This window comes from Manduca sexta, chromosome 12, assembly GCF_014839805.1.
Source record: "Manduca sexta isolate Smith_Timp_Sample1 chromosome 12, JHU_Msex_v1.0, whole genome shotgun sequence".
Taxonomy (NCBI): Eukaryota; Metazoa; Arthropoda; class Insecta; order Lepidoptera; family Sphingidae; genus Manduca; species Manduca sexta.
Window position 1 is genome coordinate 8,854,898 of NC_051126.1, and position 18,826 is coordinate 8,873,723.

Consider the following 18,826-nt stretch of genomic DNA (forward strand, 5'->3'; position numbering starts at 1 on the left):
TGACGGTAGATTTGTCATTGTTGAAGTTTATTTGCAAAAAAATTGTATAATTGCGATTATGTTCAATAATAAGTTAAGTTTTATGTCGAGTATGTTGAGTTGAACCAGCTTTTCCGTTTCGTGTATATTTCTTCTTGAAGGAATTTGTGTAGTGTGTGTTACAAGATAGTGATTCTTATTATTCCGAGATATTGACTCTAATTCTGTTTACATTTGTGTAGTTTATTTATTTTGTGTGCGAGAATGGGGAAAAGAATTAATGCGTATAAAAATGTGAGGTTTGTGGCATACAAAAGTACCCAAAGTCAAACATATTTATGGCTAAGTATCCACTTGATCCACACCGGTAACAGAAAATTTATATTATGATTTAAAACATTATATAAAAGTGATGTATATTTAATTCAAATTTACAAACTCAGGTAGTCGTTGAAGAGAATACTCTAGATTATGGAGTTTTAATTCTATGCTTAGTAACCTAATCAAAAAGGCACGTGCGAAATCTATGAATTTGCCCTTGCAATAATTGTATCATAGTAATTGTTGATTGGACGGAAAAAGATCATATCTGTAAAGTATCGAATTTGACAATTTCCATATAAAATTGGAAATAAATAACGGAAAACTGGAGTGTTATGAATTTCTAAGTAGGAGACCTAAACATTATACAATTTATACATAAGAAATTCACGTGATAATATTGTGTATTTTCTAATTAAATAAAGGGAATTATGAAAATTGTGGACGTTTTATTTTTAATATTTTAAATTCAATCACAATTTATACCAGTGTAAGATTTATGGTCAGCAATTTTTATCGATATAAAGCTGTCGATACAAAATTATCGATAATATCGATTAAATAAGGAACATCCCTAGAAACGAGCAGATTTATAGTAAGTTGGCAGCCTTGCGTGTCATTTTTTCTGCGTAATATTGGTACAAAATATAACTCTACTGGGCTCACGTATGTGTGCGTGAGCTCAAATTCAATGTACTAAGTGCCGCCTCTTCTTACGTAGTATATTACTTACTCTATGACAAGTGCTTGTTCTTGTTAATGAAAAAGAGAGAAGGCTGGCATAGTTTCTGTGCCTCTATTTCTCCCAATACACATCCTACTATTGTTTGGAATAATATTAAACGTTTTAGATCTGCGTCGGTGAACCCTTCCCCCCGTATTTCGGAATCATTAGCTAACGACTTCTTGGATAACCTGGCTCCTCCGTGGGTTCCTCAGGAGTTTATTTTGAAACCAATGTCTATATCTATCAGCAAAGATGTTGATGGCTGTTCAGCCTTAAAATTACCATTTCACATTGACGAATTAAAAGGAGTTGTCCAGAATACTGTAGATTCTACTCCTGGATTTGATGGCATCCCATACTCTTTTATATCTCATCTGAGTGATAGCGCTCTTCAATATTATCTGTCATTTATTAATTTAATAATGTCAACAGGAAGCATTCCCCCAATGTGGAAACGTCACATTGTGTTGCCAATTCTTAAACCTCACAAGACTCCAACCGATATTTCCTCATACCGACCTATAATCCTATCCTCAGTATTAATGAAACTGGCAGAACATTTAATTAAAAATCGGCTTGATGGGTATGTTGAGAGTAGAGGTTTTCTGGCAAATTCCCAATTTGGCTTTAGAAAAGGAAAAAGTACTTTGGACTGCCTCAGCATTTTTACCACAGACATCCGCATGTCTTTTTCAAAAAATTGTTCTACGGTAGCTGTATTCTTAGACATTAATGGCGCTTACGATAATGTATTACCAACTATCCTTCAACTAAAAATACAATCCCTTCAAGTACCATCTAATCTAACGCATTTAATTTTAAACATTTTAAATAATAGATCAGTCAGTATTTTGTCATCAGAAAACCAGTTAACCCGACACGTTTGGAAAGGTTTACCGCAAGGATCAGTGTTAAGCCCCTTGCTATATAATGTTTATGCCTACGATTTAGAATCTTATATTACTAATGGCGTTAAAGTTCTACAATATGCAGATGACTTGCTGTTATATTACTCTTCCGATTCTATTGAGCACGCATGTTCAGTTCTTAATTCTTCATTAATTTCCTTATCGTCATGGCTTTTTAAAAATGGTTTAGATCTTTCCCCATCAAAGTGCGCATCCGTAGTTTATACCAAAAAGAGAACTTTACCTCCAATTAATATTGTATATAACAACATTCCAATTCCAGTTAAAAGCGCTTTTAAGTATTTGGGTGTTTTATTGGACTCTAAACTGTCTGGGACTGCTCACTGCGATTATGTTGCTAACAAAGTGGAGCGTCATATAAACATGTTACGATGTCTCAGTGGAGTATGGTGGGGTGCGCACCCACAATCTTTAAAACTAGTATATAATGCTATTATTAGAAGTATTTTTGATTATGGTTCATTTGTTTTTGAACCCGGCAATATAAATGCTTTTAAAAAATTAGATCGCCTACAGTCAAAATGCTTACGCATTATATCAGGGGCAATGAGATCAAGTCCAATCAACGCCTTGCAAGTTGAATGCGGTGAATCTCCTCTTTTTCTTAGGAGACAATTTCTTTCAGATAAATATTTATTTAAAATTATTCAGTTTTCAAACCATCCTCTCATTCCGATACTAGAATCACTCCGAAAGCATTACCTAAATAATCCATCTCATAAATCTCTTCCGTGCATAATAATAAGTTTTCATAAATTTCTTGCTTTTTCCGCACCTACTTGCTGTTTTAACCGACTCGCTTTATATAACAATAGCTTTGGTTCATTAATTTTTACTCCTAAAATATTTTATAATTGTATTGATAAAAAATCTGGTAGTGCTAGGGCTGCATTTAATGAAATCCTTGCTGAACGTTTCGAGGGTTTTCACCACTTATATACAGATGCTTCAAAAATAGGCCCATTGGAATGCGTTGGGATTGGTGTTTTCCACGCACAATTTAATATTGTGCAAAAAATTAAACTTCCTATGGAATCCTCTGTTTTCACAGGAGAATGTTTGGGTATATTAAGGGCCATTGAATATATTCTTCTATTTAAACTTGATAAAGCAATTATTTTTACTGATTCCTTAAGTGCTCTTCAAGCAATGGCTAAATTTCCTTTTAAAAGTAATAACACTTTACCCCTTATTATACAAATAAGAGAATTGGCGTTCAAGTGTCTTTCTAATGGCATTTTGCTCCATTTTTCTTGGATTCCCAGTCATTCGGGAATCGAAGGAAATGAGAGGGCGGACACTCTTGCTAAAGAGGCAGTGAATTGCGGGGACTTGTTCCCATTTAAAAATTATAGTCAAGACCTTCTATCTTTACCAAAAGCTTATCTTTATAAATCCTGGAGAGAAGTTTGGCTCTCCAGTATCAAATTAAAGGGCCGTTATTATGCCAATATACAACCGGATGTGACATTAAAACCTTGGTTCTTTAAGGCTAGGTTTAGTAAAGTTGAGACATCTATTCTAATTCGTATGAGACTTGGCCACACATGCTCTGAGGCTCATCTAGCTAAAATAAACATTTTAAATAGCCCCACCTGCCCATGTGGTGCAGAGGTGGGTGACCTTAATCACATCTTGTTTTCCTGTCCTCCAGTCCTTATTGCGTCGCTCAGTTCCTTTACCTTCCTCTATTGTTTGTCTTCTTCACTCTAATGACATGTTAGTTTACCAATGCATTACATCTTTTATTATTAAAAATAATATTAAACTTTAGATATTTTCTTTATATTCTTTCATTCATCATTACAATATAAATTTCATTTAATCATTACAATTCATTAACGTAATTTTTATTATGTATGTAAACCAGCCCATCAACTCCTATCTGTTTATGTATGTTCTATTTCTTTATATTTTAATTCTTAACCCACTTGATAGTATTTTATTACCAATATATCTTCCTCCGAATTGATATCGTACAACATTCTTATAGTTTCCCAACCTTTGTATCCTATGTTCCTATCCTATCCAAATAACTTGACATTGGCTAAATGCATCTAAACTGCGAAGCCAAAAAGGAAAAAAAAAAAAAAAAGTGCTTGTTCTTGTTCTGAGAAAATCATGATAAAATATAATTGCCAGCCTTCTGACACTTGACAGTAGTTTATTGGTCTCTGCTTGACAGCTTTGGCCTTTAAGCAGTGAGCTGTCATCGTTCTGAGAGCGAGCTTAGTGATTAATTTTATTCTCTTTGCCCGAAACGAAAGTTTTATTTTGTCCTGTGCGCGCAAACAGAATTGTTATCAGTTCTCGGAAGGTGAAAGGTGACTGTTAATAAAGTTGGAATAGGGGATTTTATAACAAATGAACTTCTTATAAGAATCAATTATATTTTGTTAGAAGATATTTATTAGAAACGTTTCGATTTTGTATTAAACGTGTGTTCCATACGTTTTAATTACTGCAAACAGTAATAATGGATAAGAGAATCACGTCTTTTATGGTAGCAATATTGTTTTTTGCGTTCGTCAATACAGAAAAAGCAGCCTTAAAGTTTTACCAAGAAAAAGTAAGTATTTTGTTGCAATAAGACAATAAACGAAATTAAACCTCATAAACATTGAAATATATTTGGTATTTATTAGTTTGCAATTTTTTTTGTATAATTTTCTAATATTGCTTATCAGTCCTAGCGAAGTATGCTGGACCTACTCCATTAATTATAAAATATTTATGACCAATATAATATCATTGTGCAGTCTTTTCCTTAACGGAAATACCACTTTGAAAGTAGTGACTGTATAATTTAAACAAGAATGTAATCATTTTGATTAGACTTGTGTAATTTGTTTATTTTTAAGAAATTAAACTGATATTTGTAACTATAATATTATTATGAAGAATGTGTTAAACTCGTTCTCTGAAATGTAAGTCCAGAAGTAATTTGAATAAAATTATTATTCTTATATGGCCAATTTAACAGCTGGCCACTTGACATACTGTACACATTTTTTTGTTTATTTGCTACACATAAAGCTATAATAAATGAAATTAACTTATACTTAATTTGTACTGTGAGTAAAACAAATGTGATGAATGAATAAAATCTATCACAGTGATTTAGTTTTATCTTATCTGGATGTTGGCTGCCGCCATAAAAAATATAAAATGTAGTTATTCTTTGATAGAGAATATGTGTCTTTCTGTATCATCATATTATCATGTTTATCAGAGAGCTGTTTCAAATAACAATTTATGACATAACATTAAATGCTTCAGGGTCTCAATGTTCAATAAAACATCAGAGGTAGGTAGAGATCTTTAGTGGTTTGAAATAACTTTCATTTTTGAAACAGTAAAAACATCTCACCTCTCTGTTAAATATCTGTATACTAATTTCTCAGACTTATTACTTTGAAGAACATCTCTTCTAACCATAAATGATTGTTTTTAGAATTTCCATGAACCTCAGGAACTATCAGATGACAATGTCAAAGATATAGCAAAATTAACTGACATGAACCACTTTAGACAAGTTTTAGATGAAATTCTCATCCCTAGAGTTGTAGGAACGCCAAACCATGAGAAAGTTGGTAATTTTATAGTAAATGAAATGAAAAACTTGGGTTGGGATGTAACAGAGAATGTTTTTCCTGATCAAACACCTGTGTTTGGGACACTCAACTTTAAAAACATTATAGCAAAACTGAACCCAAATGCAGACAGATATCTAGTGCTTGCCTGCCATTATGACAGTAAATACACCAGGGAACATGTTTTTGTAGGTATGTAGTAGTGCAAAATATTCTTACTTATATTAATAATTATTATATAAATTAGTTTATATTTATTTTTCTAATCCTCTCACAATTTATGTGTAAAGGTGCAACTGATTCTGCTGTGCCATGTGCTATGCTAATAAATATTGCCAAGGTAATGTCAACGCAATTGAACAAAGTAAAAGATGCAAATCTCAGCCTTATGTTCATATTCTTTGATGGTGAAGAGGCTTTCCGGCAGTGGGGGCCTAAGGATTCTATTTATGGTGCCAGACACTTGGCTCAGAAGTGGCATTCCTCAGAATACAAAGATGGAGCAAATGATCTTCAAAGAATGGTAAGTAAATTATAATATCCTGACAAAGTAAAGAGTATAAAGAGATATTAATACAGTGGTCTAAAAATACACACACATTCAGGCCTTTTCCCTAAAAGTTGTAGGCAGAAGTGTAACTCCCACAATGTAATCATAATATAATATTATTTAAGTTGAGACATGTTTCATTACACTTTTCTTTTTTGTTTTTTGTTTTCGCGGAGAAAGTGTCATATGACTACCGCCCTGCCTTCGTGGGGGGGCGACTGAGCGGTTATGTTGGGGTCACCGTGCCTTACGACCCGGCGTTGCGCTGCCCGGATTTGATGTTGACCTTCAGGCCGGGCCGGGCCGAGTCCCTAACCTATATACAACGCACGGCATGCCAACTATAACTCGGCGGTGGCTCTCTCCGGCGCATTAGAGACGACTGCGGGCTTCCTCTGACGAAAATGTCTAAGTCTACATCCACAGCCGCCCCTGCGCGGTGCCGCCTAGTGCGGCCCTTCTCCTATGGTAGGGGGCTTAGAAGCTCCTGCGCACCGAAGGACGCCCTCGGCGTCTACGGCAGCATGAGGCCAACTGCACACTGCCGTCCATACCGGAGGTCAACCGAAAATTGTGCAAAGACGCACAAAGATGCACTAGGGCGGACAGCCCTTTGCTGCCCGCCGACGATCCCCATCGTGGCCCCTACTAGTCGCCTTTTACGACGGGCAGGGGATACCGCTGTGAAATTCTCCAAACGCCCCCACTCCACAGGGCGGGAGACGCCAGTCAGTCGTCTACCCGGCGCCTCCTACGTCTCCTCTGTGATATGACACTTGCTTACTCTTTTTACCAGATTTAAAAAGCTCTTGTAATATAGTTTTGCACTGGATATTGTGTATTCTGTCTTTTTTGTATGATATTTACATGTATATTACGTTTTTAGGACGTGTTAGTACTCCTGGACCTATTAGGAGCGCCGGATCCGGTGTTCTTTAGTTATTTCCAGTCTACGGAGAAGTGGTATGTGAGACTGGCAGTCGCGGAAAACCGTTTGTCCGAGCTGGATATGTTTGAAGGTTATACTAGAGGGAAATCGGAGCAGACTTACTTCAGGCTCATGAGCTCCGGAGCATTAATTGAGGATGATCACGTGCCTTTCATGAGACGAAGTGAGTATTTGTTTTTATAGTTGACGGTGCATATAAACAAATTAAAGTACCAAATAGTGATAAAGCGACTCGAAACCAAACTGGGAACGTATTTGGATTACAAAATCTAGTACTTACTTAAGTATAATGTAAAACATTTTTGATTTTCATGACCATTATTTGATACGAAAGTATTCTTAAACATTTGTTGAATTTTTTGATTAAACGTTTGTTTAATATTTTTACGAACGAATGTGTAAATATTGAACAATAACACGTGCCACAAATTGTTTCTATAGAAATATTGTGAATACTGACATGTTAAGTAATTTTTATTTCAATTAAATTTTACTTATTTAATTGGGTTCATTATAAAAGAGATGAGTGTGAGTATGATATTGACTGGTCTAGATATACCATTACCACTTCAAGATTTTGCCTATGCGGCTCAGCGTTTAGAATTGGTATCTATTATTTATGTATCGAAGAGACTAGTACCAACACTTAAGACAGAAATGAGAAACTGGTCTTGAAACTTTTATCAAGGCGTTTCACAAAGGTGAACCTAGTTAATTAAAGTACTTACTTGAATGTTTCTTTGTGTGTCAGTTTCAATGTTGGCTGCGTCGATATCTCTGATATTACCAATCACTTTTGCCGGCTCAGTCACGTACCATCAAATACATTAAATCGTTGTTTTACGACCTTTACGAAGTATTCAACTACATGTATGATACTTATATACTTGGATACTTACTTAATATTATTTATAGTATTATTTCCTTTCCTATAAAGGTTTAGCGAATGAACTTACATTACGCAATAGTCGTATATACTGACCTCCTTATTTTATCACCCTAGAGAGTTAAGACATAAAAAGGACAAAATGTGCTTACATAATAATATAGTTTTGAACAAAAGTATAAGTATGTACTTAATTTCATGACATTCAACGGAAACTTGAAAAATACTGATCTTAATTGTAGTGATAAAAATGTTCTAGTAAATAATACCTAGTCAGACATGGCTAGTCAAACCAGTTTCAGATCCCTCGACGGATGTAAGTAAAAATAGATGGTCAAAAGTCAAATTTAAAGTGTAAAACTGAATCGAAACTAAAACGTCGGTTCAGTTCTTTCTCCACTACATTTTACAATACTTAAATGAATGAAATTTAAATTCAAAATTATGTTTACTTACATGAATTGGTAACATAAATCCTTAGCTTAAATAATAATAAAATCGTTTTGAAGGTCATCAATGTTTTGTAAAGAGATCGGAGTTTGTCGTAACTCGTATGGAACGTAACCTTGTCGTTAAGGATAATAATGTCTTGTTAATTCATTACACACCTAAATTTTATACTTGACAATCTACTTACTTCACGGAACTAAGGAAAATCCTGCATATAACTGGGGACAAATTATAACATTTGATTGAAGTCGTTTAGGGTGCGTTGGGGGAATATCGGACGCTTTATCCGCGTGTTAAACAGTGTTTGGCGAGTTACTTTTTTACGAGAATTCTATAAAAGTTATCATAATTAATCATTAACTTGACTATATTTTATTAAGTAAATATAAGTAAGTAAATAAGTACTAAAAAGTTAATATTTTTTAATCTCTAAAAATAATAGTTTAATGTTTTATAAGGCTTTAAATTGGTAAGTACTTACCATATATTTAAAGATATTTGAGAAAGATAGGTACCTTCACAGGTATAGTTCGGCCTACTCTCTAAAACCATCTGTCTAGACTAAGATGATTCTATGAAAGGAGCATAATATTTCGATCTAGGTAAAAATCTATACAATTTCGAAAAAAAATATAAAATCTTAAAATATTTTTAGAAGCTAAGTTTGTTTTTTGTCTACGTCTAGGCACCAGATCTTACCACTCACCAGTGTAGCTAGATATTTTTAATATTTGAAAAATGTATAAATAAATCACAAAATCAGATATTCATATGAACCAGTAAAATCGACACTATCATTGAGTTTCTACCATTTCGTGTAAGTAAGTATAAATTTTGACAAACATTTGCAATATTTTACAAGTGCAAAATCGAATGATTTTAACACGTTCTTTAACGGCAAATTATTGTATGGGTAAAGATCAGATCTCAGCGTATAGACGTGTCAGGGCCGTAGCTAGACTTGAATTTAAGGTAGGGCAGCTGTTATTACAAGCAGGGCGGAAATAAAAATATTACTAGATCTGATCTGCTCAATCGATTTTTGGTTTTGCTAGTCTTGACTTGTGAAAGTGAAAAAAAAAGGTTAATACTTACGTAATTGTTAAGGTCATATACAGATTGTAACAAAATTCCCTTAAATCTCGAAATAGAGTTATTTCACCCATCAATACGAATAACTTACTATGAGACCAACTTCCAAATAGTAAAATAAAAAACCCGCTGCTCCATATATTTTCATTGAGCAGTAATGTACAATTTAGTTGATTATTAAGGTAGGGCATTAGTATTTTAAGGTAGGGCATTGCCCCACAAGGCCCCCCCTAGCTACGGCCCTGAGACGTGTTCCAAAAAAATTTAATATACAAGCTTATTTTTTGCTTTATGATACCATATATTTAGAAAATTAATTGAAAGCAATAAATACTTACTCAATTAAAATTAGGCAAATTCTTTCATGGGGTTAGTCCGGATCTTCCAAGGAACGCTAAAATACAGCTACTTATTCTGTTTGTTAGCTCCGTAAACATTAAGTAAGTACTTACTTGTCGGAATCACTCACAGGGACTAGTGGAACGTAGAGAACAAGATGGGGTCGCCGGAAACATAGGCAGAAAACAAGTGACACAATAGCAAGTTACTTATTTGATTTATTCTATGTTACACCTCCTATGATCTTACCTCAACGCACGTTATACATCTTCTTAAATCGATAAGCTGTGGCTGCAACATTGAATAGTAGGCAATAAATAAATGAATTAATTATATATGTAACAATATTATGTTCGATGCCTTGATAAACTATAAAGATAACTGGTCCGTATAATATTTTATCTACACTCACTAAAATATGTTTATCTTTTTATCAAAACATCAATCGTAATTGCTACTGCAGAATATCATATGTTCCAATAATACCCAGTATTACGATAAGGAATTTATTTAACTACATAATATTATCCTAAAGATATACTTATAAGTAACCAGAATCATCTTTTCTAGTTAGAAATTGGCAAGTGAATGTTAAAAAAGTTTAGATCATGACTATTTTACAGTATATTAATAAAGGTTCCTTCAACCTAATGCGTGAAGGAAGGACTCTCCCATTCTACCGTGCAATCAACATTTTTTGTTTGTAGAATTCAAAGAACTGACGAGCAAATGGCTCGCTTGATAGTATCGCCAGTAGTATCTACAAACTGTAGCAATACTTTGAAATTACAAAGCATTCGTGAGTCGCGCCTTTAAATAGAGCTCGCTACCTTGAAACAATTAAGTCATAAGATCCTACCAGGACCAAACGGCCGTATGCATTACTTTATAGTTTAAGGTTATAGCATATATAATTAATAGGCATGGATATTTCGGCCTTTAAAATTTAATACGACGAAATTTTAAAGGCCGAAATATCCATGCATTCTTTACTTGTCAATACTTGTTTAGTTACCCAGATTAAAGGTGAAACAAAATGTATGAAAATGGACCTTAAGCTATAACCTTAAGTATACATTTTCGGCGCACGAGTTAATGATAAAATATCAACATTATAAAAAATCGAACCTATCGAATCTAAGATAGCATATTATAGAAATATTATGATGTATATATTTTTTTTTGTTTAGTTTTCACAAATTTCGAGTATATCTTTTAAAATACCAATACATAATATCGCGTTCAGACAGGCAGACAGATGCGGCGCGGCGGGGGACTATAGGTTATAATATATTTTTTAGAACTTTTTAAAAGGAACAATTTCATTATACATGATTATTGTGTAACTTTAACCGTTTACACAGCGCACGCGACGGAAGTTCTCAAAAATAATAAATTATTTTTCATTAATGCTCTGTAGGTTGATTCCCTATGCTACTCGCGATAACACACCGTAAACGCGTGTTGTCAAAACAAGCTCTAAACACAAACGCGTTTCATATACGCGCCACGATGTGTAATTGAAAAATAGGTATTGTGTATGCCATACGATAGGTTGTCTATGCTTAATATTTTTATATTACGAAGTGTTAATGCGTTCAGAAATCTTTCATCCCCTCGAATCGGCAAGTATCGGTTTTTGAAAAGGCTTTTTTGTTTGTATTCGTGATATTAAATGATGTAACTCGAATAAATCACTGCCAAACTTTATTTAATCCCATTTTTGTATATACTTAAATGTAAGAAACATGAAAGGAATATAAAAATAATTTAAAGAAATTTCTGTAGACTGTGATTGTTTTCAAACGAAAAATATAACTTCAAAATTATTGTCAAATGTCAATGTCATAGACTTATTTACTTGATTTGTTTACTAAAGCCACATTTTAAAAATTGAATTGAATTGATATATTTAATGCTACTGAAGATTTTACACGAATGCTGTTATATGAGTAATAGTAAATGCTGTTGTGCTAATGCAGTTTGTGCTAAATTGGCGCTAACAACGTATATTAAGAGGAATTCTACGGACCTTCCATCATAAAATTTGTTGCAAAATCGTTAAGGCATTAACTCAAATTCTTTTTTTTATTTAGTTAAATAATGTGACGAGGATGCCGTTTATCTGATGATAAGCGATACGACCGCCTATAAACAGTTACAATGCCATCCGGAACTTTGAATTGCAAAGCACTATGTGACGTTCCACAGTAGGTTTTCAGAATGAGACAAAGATTTTAGGTCTTATAAAGTAATTACGCTAGTTACAATTTCCTCTAAACCGGTACACATCAGTCCATGGACACAGTTTAACTTGGCTATAGAAACAGACATTGCCGTAGACACCTTATAACTATCAAGACAGACATTCACATATAACAGACTTACCACCAATAATTAAAATAAGTGTATATTGCCTATTAAACGTGATTTTTAAAAATGTATAGCTCTATTACCTAGTAACTTCTATTAGCCGATCAACCGGTATTAATCTTTTTGGAATAAAAAGTACTCTATTCAATCCACAGCTCACTGTCTGAGTACCATATTTCATACACATTCATTTAGTTATTAAGGTGAAACTGATTAATTAACAAACATTCAAACTCATGTATAGAAATTTTACTTATATTATGTTATCTAAGACTGAACAACAAATAAAAAATAAAACAAAGATAATGTGTTGTTAAAACTGAGTATATTTTACTATTATTTATTTGGAATATCTTGCATTCCACTATCCTGTAAAAGTAAATAATTTTATTATTACATTTGATATTATCAGTTTTGTTAACATTAGTATTCAATGTAAGATGCCTTTGGTCTCCTAAAATAAAAAGGAAGTGTTTGTGCAAACAATTTTAGATTCAACATGATTACATACTTTTGTATTTAATTGTTTAAAATGATTGGGATTACCAACATGAAATTTTTGCTTTGTTTCCCTGGATCGATATTCACATTTTGAAGATTTTGATATTTAATTTAAAGCTGGCTAAGCCCTTGATTAAGACCTCTACCAATTACTTATAACAACAATAATGTATAACTAGTAAAAATTTCTTCAATAATCTTTATTGTTATCAAACTTTATAGGTACAAAACTTTCACCACAAAGAAACTACATAGTATTAATTGTAACGTACATAATTAAGAAAACATATTGTTTAAAAGATACCTTCATTAGTGTTTTATATTTGTTTGCCTATCTATTTACTAATAGAAATATTACATCGAAGTAATAAAAAATAAACTTGATTGACCTCAATTGTTGTCAAAAGTCGGGTTGCCAGTAGTAAAGTAGCTTATTTTTCACCGCTGAGCCCATAACACAAATTTGACTATCAAGATACAAAAACATAGGTTTGAATATTAATTCGATCATTTAGGATTTATGTTTGTTTTGTTTCTGATAAGGTAGAATATTATATTTGAGTTTTCACGATGTAAAGAGGATACTATCGTCAATAGAAATTATACAGTCGTTGTATCTAAATAATTAATTTGTCTAAACGCGCATAGACGCGCTGGATTGCCGCACGTTATTTTGACAATTCGTAACATGCCCGTAAGGCGGATGTGTCACACCTCATCGTGTTCATGAAATGTCAAATTAGCATCCAGAATACTCTTACACAGTCATAACACGAAGTTAACGAAACACGCCGTGTTACAAGTTCGACATTGTCGTAGAGAATCATGCCCCTGCTCCTTTTCCTCATATCGTGATGTTATATTTAACCTATAGACTTTCTCAATAAATGGACTATCCAACAATGAAGGAATTTTTCAGTTCGGAAAGGTAGTTCCTAAGATTAGCGCAATCTAACAGACTCTTCAGCTTTATATAATAGTAAAGATATAGATAACACGAGCTATAATAACTTATTGCAAGGGTCGCCAAATGGCGGGCTGGACCGTATTGCGCAACTATATTGTGCGGACCTTATGTGACATAATTTTCCTACATTTGTTACTACAGTAAGCTTAAGTCGAAAACCGAAAGCGGCCTTAGGGGGAGGCGAACCGGACGACCACCCCGGGCGTTGCGCGGTGCCTTGGAGGACCTTTTTATGATGTTACCGACGATACTGTTAAAAACCGGGGAACTCATTTTTCTCCGCCTAGAGTCTCGTGTAGTTCTTTTTTTTTGCTTTCGCCGAGGGCCTCGCATCGTTTAGGGCCCCCCCTGCTGGTATTTTCACAGCACTCGCACACATAAAATTTTACAGTATATTAGAAAAATGTTGCAAATTATTAATATTCGAGGGACAGATACATAGGTGTCAAAACACTATGCTATATTTCCTTACTTCGTTGCTACGTCAACAATACTTTGTTGAGACAAGTGGCGTTTGTATAATCACAGAGACCACGCACTCGTAATTTGTGAACGTGTTGTACGCGTCAGCTGTTGTTAATTAACTTTAATTAGAATTATTTCCCGCGTTCTGTCTTCGCCTAATCGACAATTTTTTGTGATATACAGCTTGGAGGGGTAGGTTAGGGGGTGTCTTGAAACCGTACGGACCGCGGCGGTCATATAATTATAAAAGACGGACCTCTAATGAAAGTAATAACTACCCTTGCCTTAACATGGAATTCTATGTCTATTCAAAATTATTTTGATATTTACCTGCACATTTACGAATTGATGAGTGGTTGAAGTCGAGGCAATTCGCTCGTCGCCATTCAACTTGTGGCACTAACATAAAGGCCTCATTTATCTAAAAATATGTTTTCTTTTTTAGATGTCGACATACTGCACGTGATACCATCTCCGTTCCCGAGCGTTTGGCACACGGCCGATGACGACCTTTCAGCTCTTGACTTCAAAACAATAGAGAATTTGAATAAGATATTCCGAGTGTTCATCGCTGAATATTTACATCTTGTGTCATAGCGACATACTTTAAAAGAACTTTGGCGCTCAATATCTTCCATTGTCCATACAGGACCATCGGCCTACGAGTATAGATAAGTAATTATTTATAGCTTTAAAATCGACTTCGAGCACAACATGTCATACGCTAAGAAAAAAAACTCAAAGGCGTAGTCACAATGCTTTCATGGCAAAAATTAGAATGACATTGACCAGGTCCGGAATAACTTTGAACGCCAATATTTTTTTCAAATACTCATTCGTGCAAGAAATTAGTATTATGATTCGATTAACTTGATAATATAAAACAAAGGTTATGGTTGATTATTACAACACAATATTTGAGTTGAAATATAAACATTAATTGTTTAATAAATTGAAGAGATAGCTACAATTAATAATTATCTTGTAAGTACTTACTGTTTTCACATTGCCCTTTACGTACTTACCTTTCAAGTGAAGTTTATTGAAATTCCTAAGTTTAAAAATTTGTTTGCATATTATGTATTTGTGTATTGTGTGATATAATATAATATATTGCGGCGAATAGTGCCAGTATCTCAGGCAAAAAGACCCATATTACGTAAATAAGAACCATAGAGTTTATATGTTTAAAGTTTCAAAAATGGGTATAATTTTTTCTCATAATATTATTGTAACCATCTTGTGGTTGGCTAACTCGTACTCACTCGTGCGGCAATGTTCTTATCGCTTCATTTCTTCAATAATAATTATTATTTGAAACGAACTAATAATTGTATGTATGGGGGTTTTGATACTAATGTAATGTTGATATGTTATAACTGTTAACCAGTAAATACATCGATAATTATTTGTTACAAAATAAAATTCTAAAACAATTTTTCAGGAAATTATAAATGAATAGCTGCCATTCACGAATAGACCCTTCTAAAATCTCATCTCAAAGAACTAATTTGCACGTTAGACCATGCCTGCTTCTAATAGTCTTTACTGTTACATTTATTAACATTCCAAAAAATATTTTTTTTTACTGCGGGCGATTTTTGCGATTATGATGTGTGTTTTAACAGAAATTCCTGATTTCCGACGATAAATGTTTATAAGTACTGAATAATGTTGGACGCATAAAAATTAACTATTCAACTCCAGGAATTTGGGATACGTTTTAATCTATTTCCTGTAAATTTTGCTTAAAACAATTACCAGGTTTACACTGGATATCGATACTAAACCCTGTTTCTCAAACGAGTAGTGAATTATTATTATAAATATACTAGCTTTTGCTCGCGGCTCCGCCCGCGTTATAAAGTTATTCAGGCTAAAGTTTTCCGTTATAAAAATAGTAGTTTCCCGGGAGCCTATGTTCTTCCCAGGGTCTCAAACTGTCTCCATACCAAATTTCATCTTAATACGTTAGGTAGTTTTTGAGTTTAACACGTTAAGGCAGACAGATGCAGCGGGGGACTTTGTTATATTATTTAGAACTTTTTAAGTGAAACAATCCCGTCATACATCATTGTTGCATAACTTTAACCGTTTACGCAGCGCAGGCAACGGAAGCTCTCAAAACTCATAATTTTCCCCGTTTTTGCAACATGTTTCATTACTGCTCCGCTCCTATTGGTCATAGCATGATGATATATAGCCTATAGCACTCCAGGAACAAAGGGCTATCCAACACAAAAAAGATTTTTTCAGTTCAAACCGGTAGTTCCTGAGATTAGCCATTACTGCTCCGCTCCTATTGGTCATAGCGTGATGATATATAGCTTATAGCGGTCCACAAATATAGGGCTATCCAACACAAAACGAATTTTTCAGTTGAAACCGGTAGTTCCTGAGATTAGCCATTACTGCTCCGCTCCTATTGGTCATAGCGTTATGATATATAACTATGAGCACTCCACAAACAAAGGACTATTCAACACAAAAATATTTTTTCAGTTCGAATCGGTAGTTCCTGAGATTAGCCATTACTGCTCCGCTCCTATTAAATATAGCGTGATAATATATAGCCTATAGCTCTCCACGAACAAAGGGCTATCCAACACAAAAAGATTTTTTCAGTTCAAACCGGTAGTTCCTGAGATTAGCCATTACTGCTCCGCTCCTATTGGTCATAGCGTGATGATATATAGCCTATAGCACTCCACGAATAAAGGGCTATCCAACGCAAAAAGAATTTTTCAGTTTGGACCGGTAGTTCCTGAGATTAGCCATTACTGCCCCGCTCCTATTGGGTATAGCGTGATGATATATAGCCTATAGCACTCCACGAACAAAGGGCTATCCAACGCAAAAGAATTTTTGAGTTTGGACCGGTAGTTCCTGAGATTAGCCATTACTGCCCCGCTCCTATTGGGTATAGCGTGATGATATATAGCCTATAGCACTCCACGAACAAAGGGCTATCCAACGCAAAAAGAATTTTTCAGTTTGGACCGGTAGTTCCTGAGATTAGCGCGTTCAAACAAACAAACAAACAAACAAACAAACAAACAAACAAACAAACAAACAAACAAACTCTTCAGCTTTATATAATAGTATAGATTAGGTACCAGCTAAAGGTGAAATATTTCGGAAGGGGACCAAACGAAACATACAAGTACTGATGTGTGAATGGGTATGCAAATCGTTCTAATGATTAGATTCTACATGAAGGGAAGCCAACAGGAATCGGGTTATATGGACCTTTCGCCACTGGTAGGTACCATAACTATACTGTATGCTGCTTGTCACGGTCCTAACGAGGAAACTAGAAACAGATTGTGATATTGTACAGCACTGGAGCGTAAGTTATATAATTTTATTTTTTATTATATGAACGTCATTCTATGTATTATTATATTAAAATAGTAGTTCGAGTGATGCAATAAATTATAATTTTTTTTTTTTTCTTAGTCTATGTATTAAGTATGAGAGTTTTTGATTACATCTATTATAGGAAAGGCTAAATAATTATAATTATTACTTTAGTGGAAAAAAAAACATTTGAGAATGTAGGGCGAAAAAATTGGATTCATATTTTGCATTGGAAAACACAAACTATGAAATCAGAAGTGTCGTGGTTTGAGAAATCACACAGATGAAGTTCCTGCAACGTCATTCCTCAAAATAAGTCCGTAAAAGTTTAAAAGGATAATATACTATTAGAAATAATATCTATGTATTGAAACCAAATTGTCTATAAGTCGTTTAAACTTTTGTGCGAGTGGCAAAAATAATTTTTAAATTAATAATTTTGTTCCTATGTTGGTTGTGCAATAAGACAACCTAAGTACCTTCAAAAGTATATGTAATCATATCGCTCAGTCTTAACCTGTTCACGGAAACATGTAACGGACGCAAAACAGTCATTAATAACGTAGTATAAGGTCAACCAACTTCCTGAGGCGGAAGAAATGAATAAAACGAATCCGGCTCAATTTGACGCATAAGACGGGAACTAGGAAGGGTTCTATGATGTTAATAGTTCAAATATAATAATTATTTATTAATAAAATTTATTATAAAAGCCACATTCCATTATAGTAAGTACTTAATATTTACACAATTAACACGTAACTATGGTGGTAAATATTAGTAATATAAGTTTAATGTTCAAATTTATATAATATAAAAAAGCTTGTGTTGATTGTAGACACGTTAAATAGTCTAATAAAATTATGCAGGCTGGCTCTGCGCTATTTATATACATCATGTATTCTACATACAAATGCTATTATTTACATAATATTAAATATTTATATAAATAAAATGTTACATTGTTTGAATGTGTTTTATTTTGTCTATCAGATCTCAGCTCAATAAACCCCGAAACGTTAGTTAATTTCCTTTTTTGAAATCGTGTAGGAAATAAATTTTCGTGTGGTTAAATTACATACATATTATTGAGTTCTTTGCTTATAATATAATGCTAGCATCTGTTCAAGCAAGCATTGCCGTTTTTGGTTTTGTAAGCTTTGGATATACATAATAACTCTGAATAATTATGATTGATAATTCACTCAAATGATATTTTCAGTCTCAGATCAATATATTGAAATCACACTGGTAATGAATTCAATGTGGAAAAACATAATCTTACCGACCCGTTTTGTATCAAAAATTGAGTTGTAACTGTTAAAAACAGGAACTAACAACTTAG

The 18,826-nt window shown here is 33.7% G+C and overlaps 1 protein-coding gene across 2 annotated transcripts; it reads left to right on the forward strand.

The window, feature by feature from the left end:
- The first annotated feature begins 4,144 nt into the window (after window positions 1-4,144).
- On the forward strand, window positions 4,145-15,561 carry LOC115452889 (glutaminyl-peptide cyclotransferase). Of its 2 annotated transcripts, none has more exons than XM_030181508.2 (5): window positions 4,145-4,525; window positions 5,411-5,741; window positions 5,840-6,072; window positions 6,986-7,211; window positions 14,567-15,561. In XM_030181508.2, the coding sequence occupies exons 1-5, from the start codon at window positions 4,433-4,435 to the stop codon at window positions 14,716-14,718; spliced, it is 1,035 nt and encodes a 344-aa protein (XP_030037368.1). In that variant the 5' UTR covers window positions 4,145-4,432; the 3' UTR covers window positions 14,719-15,561. The 2 variants fall into 2 exon arrangements, with proteins under 2 accessions (XP_030037368.1, XP_037293774.1); XM_037437877.1 differs by having other exon boundaries at window positions 4,361-4,529.
- The last annotated feature ends 3,265 nt before the right edge of the window (window positions 15,562-18,826 follow it).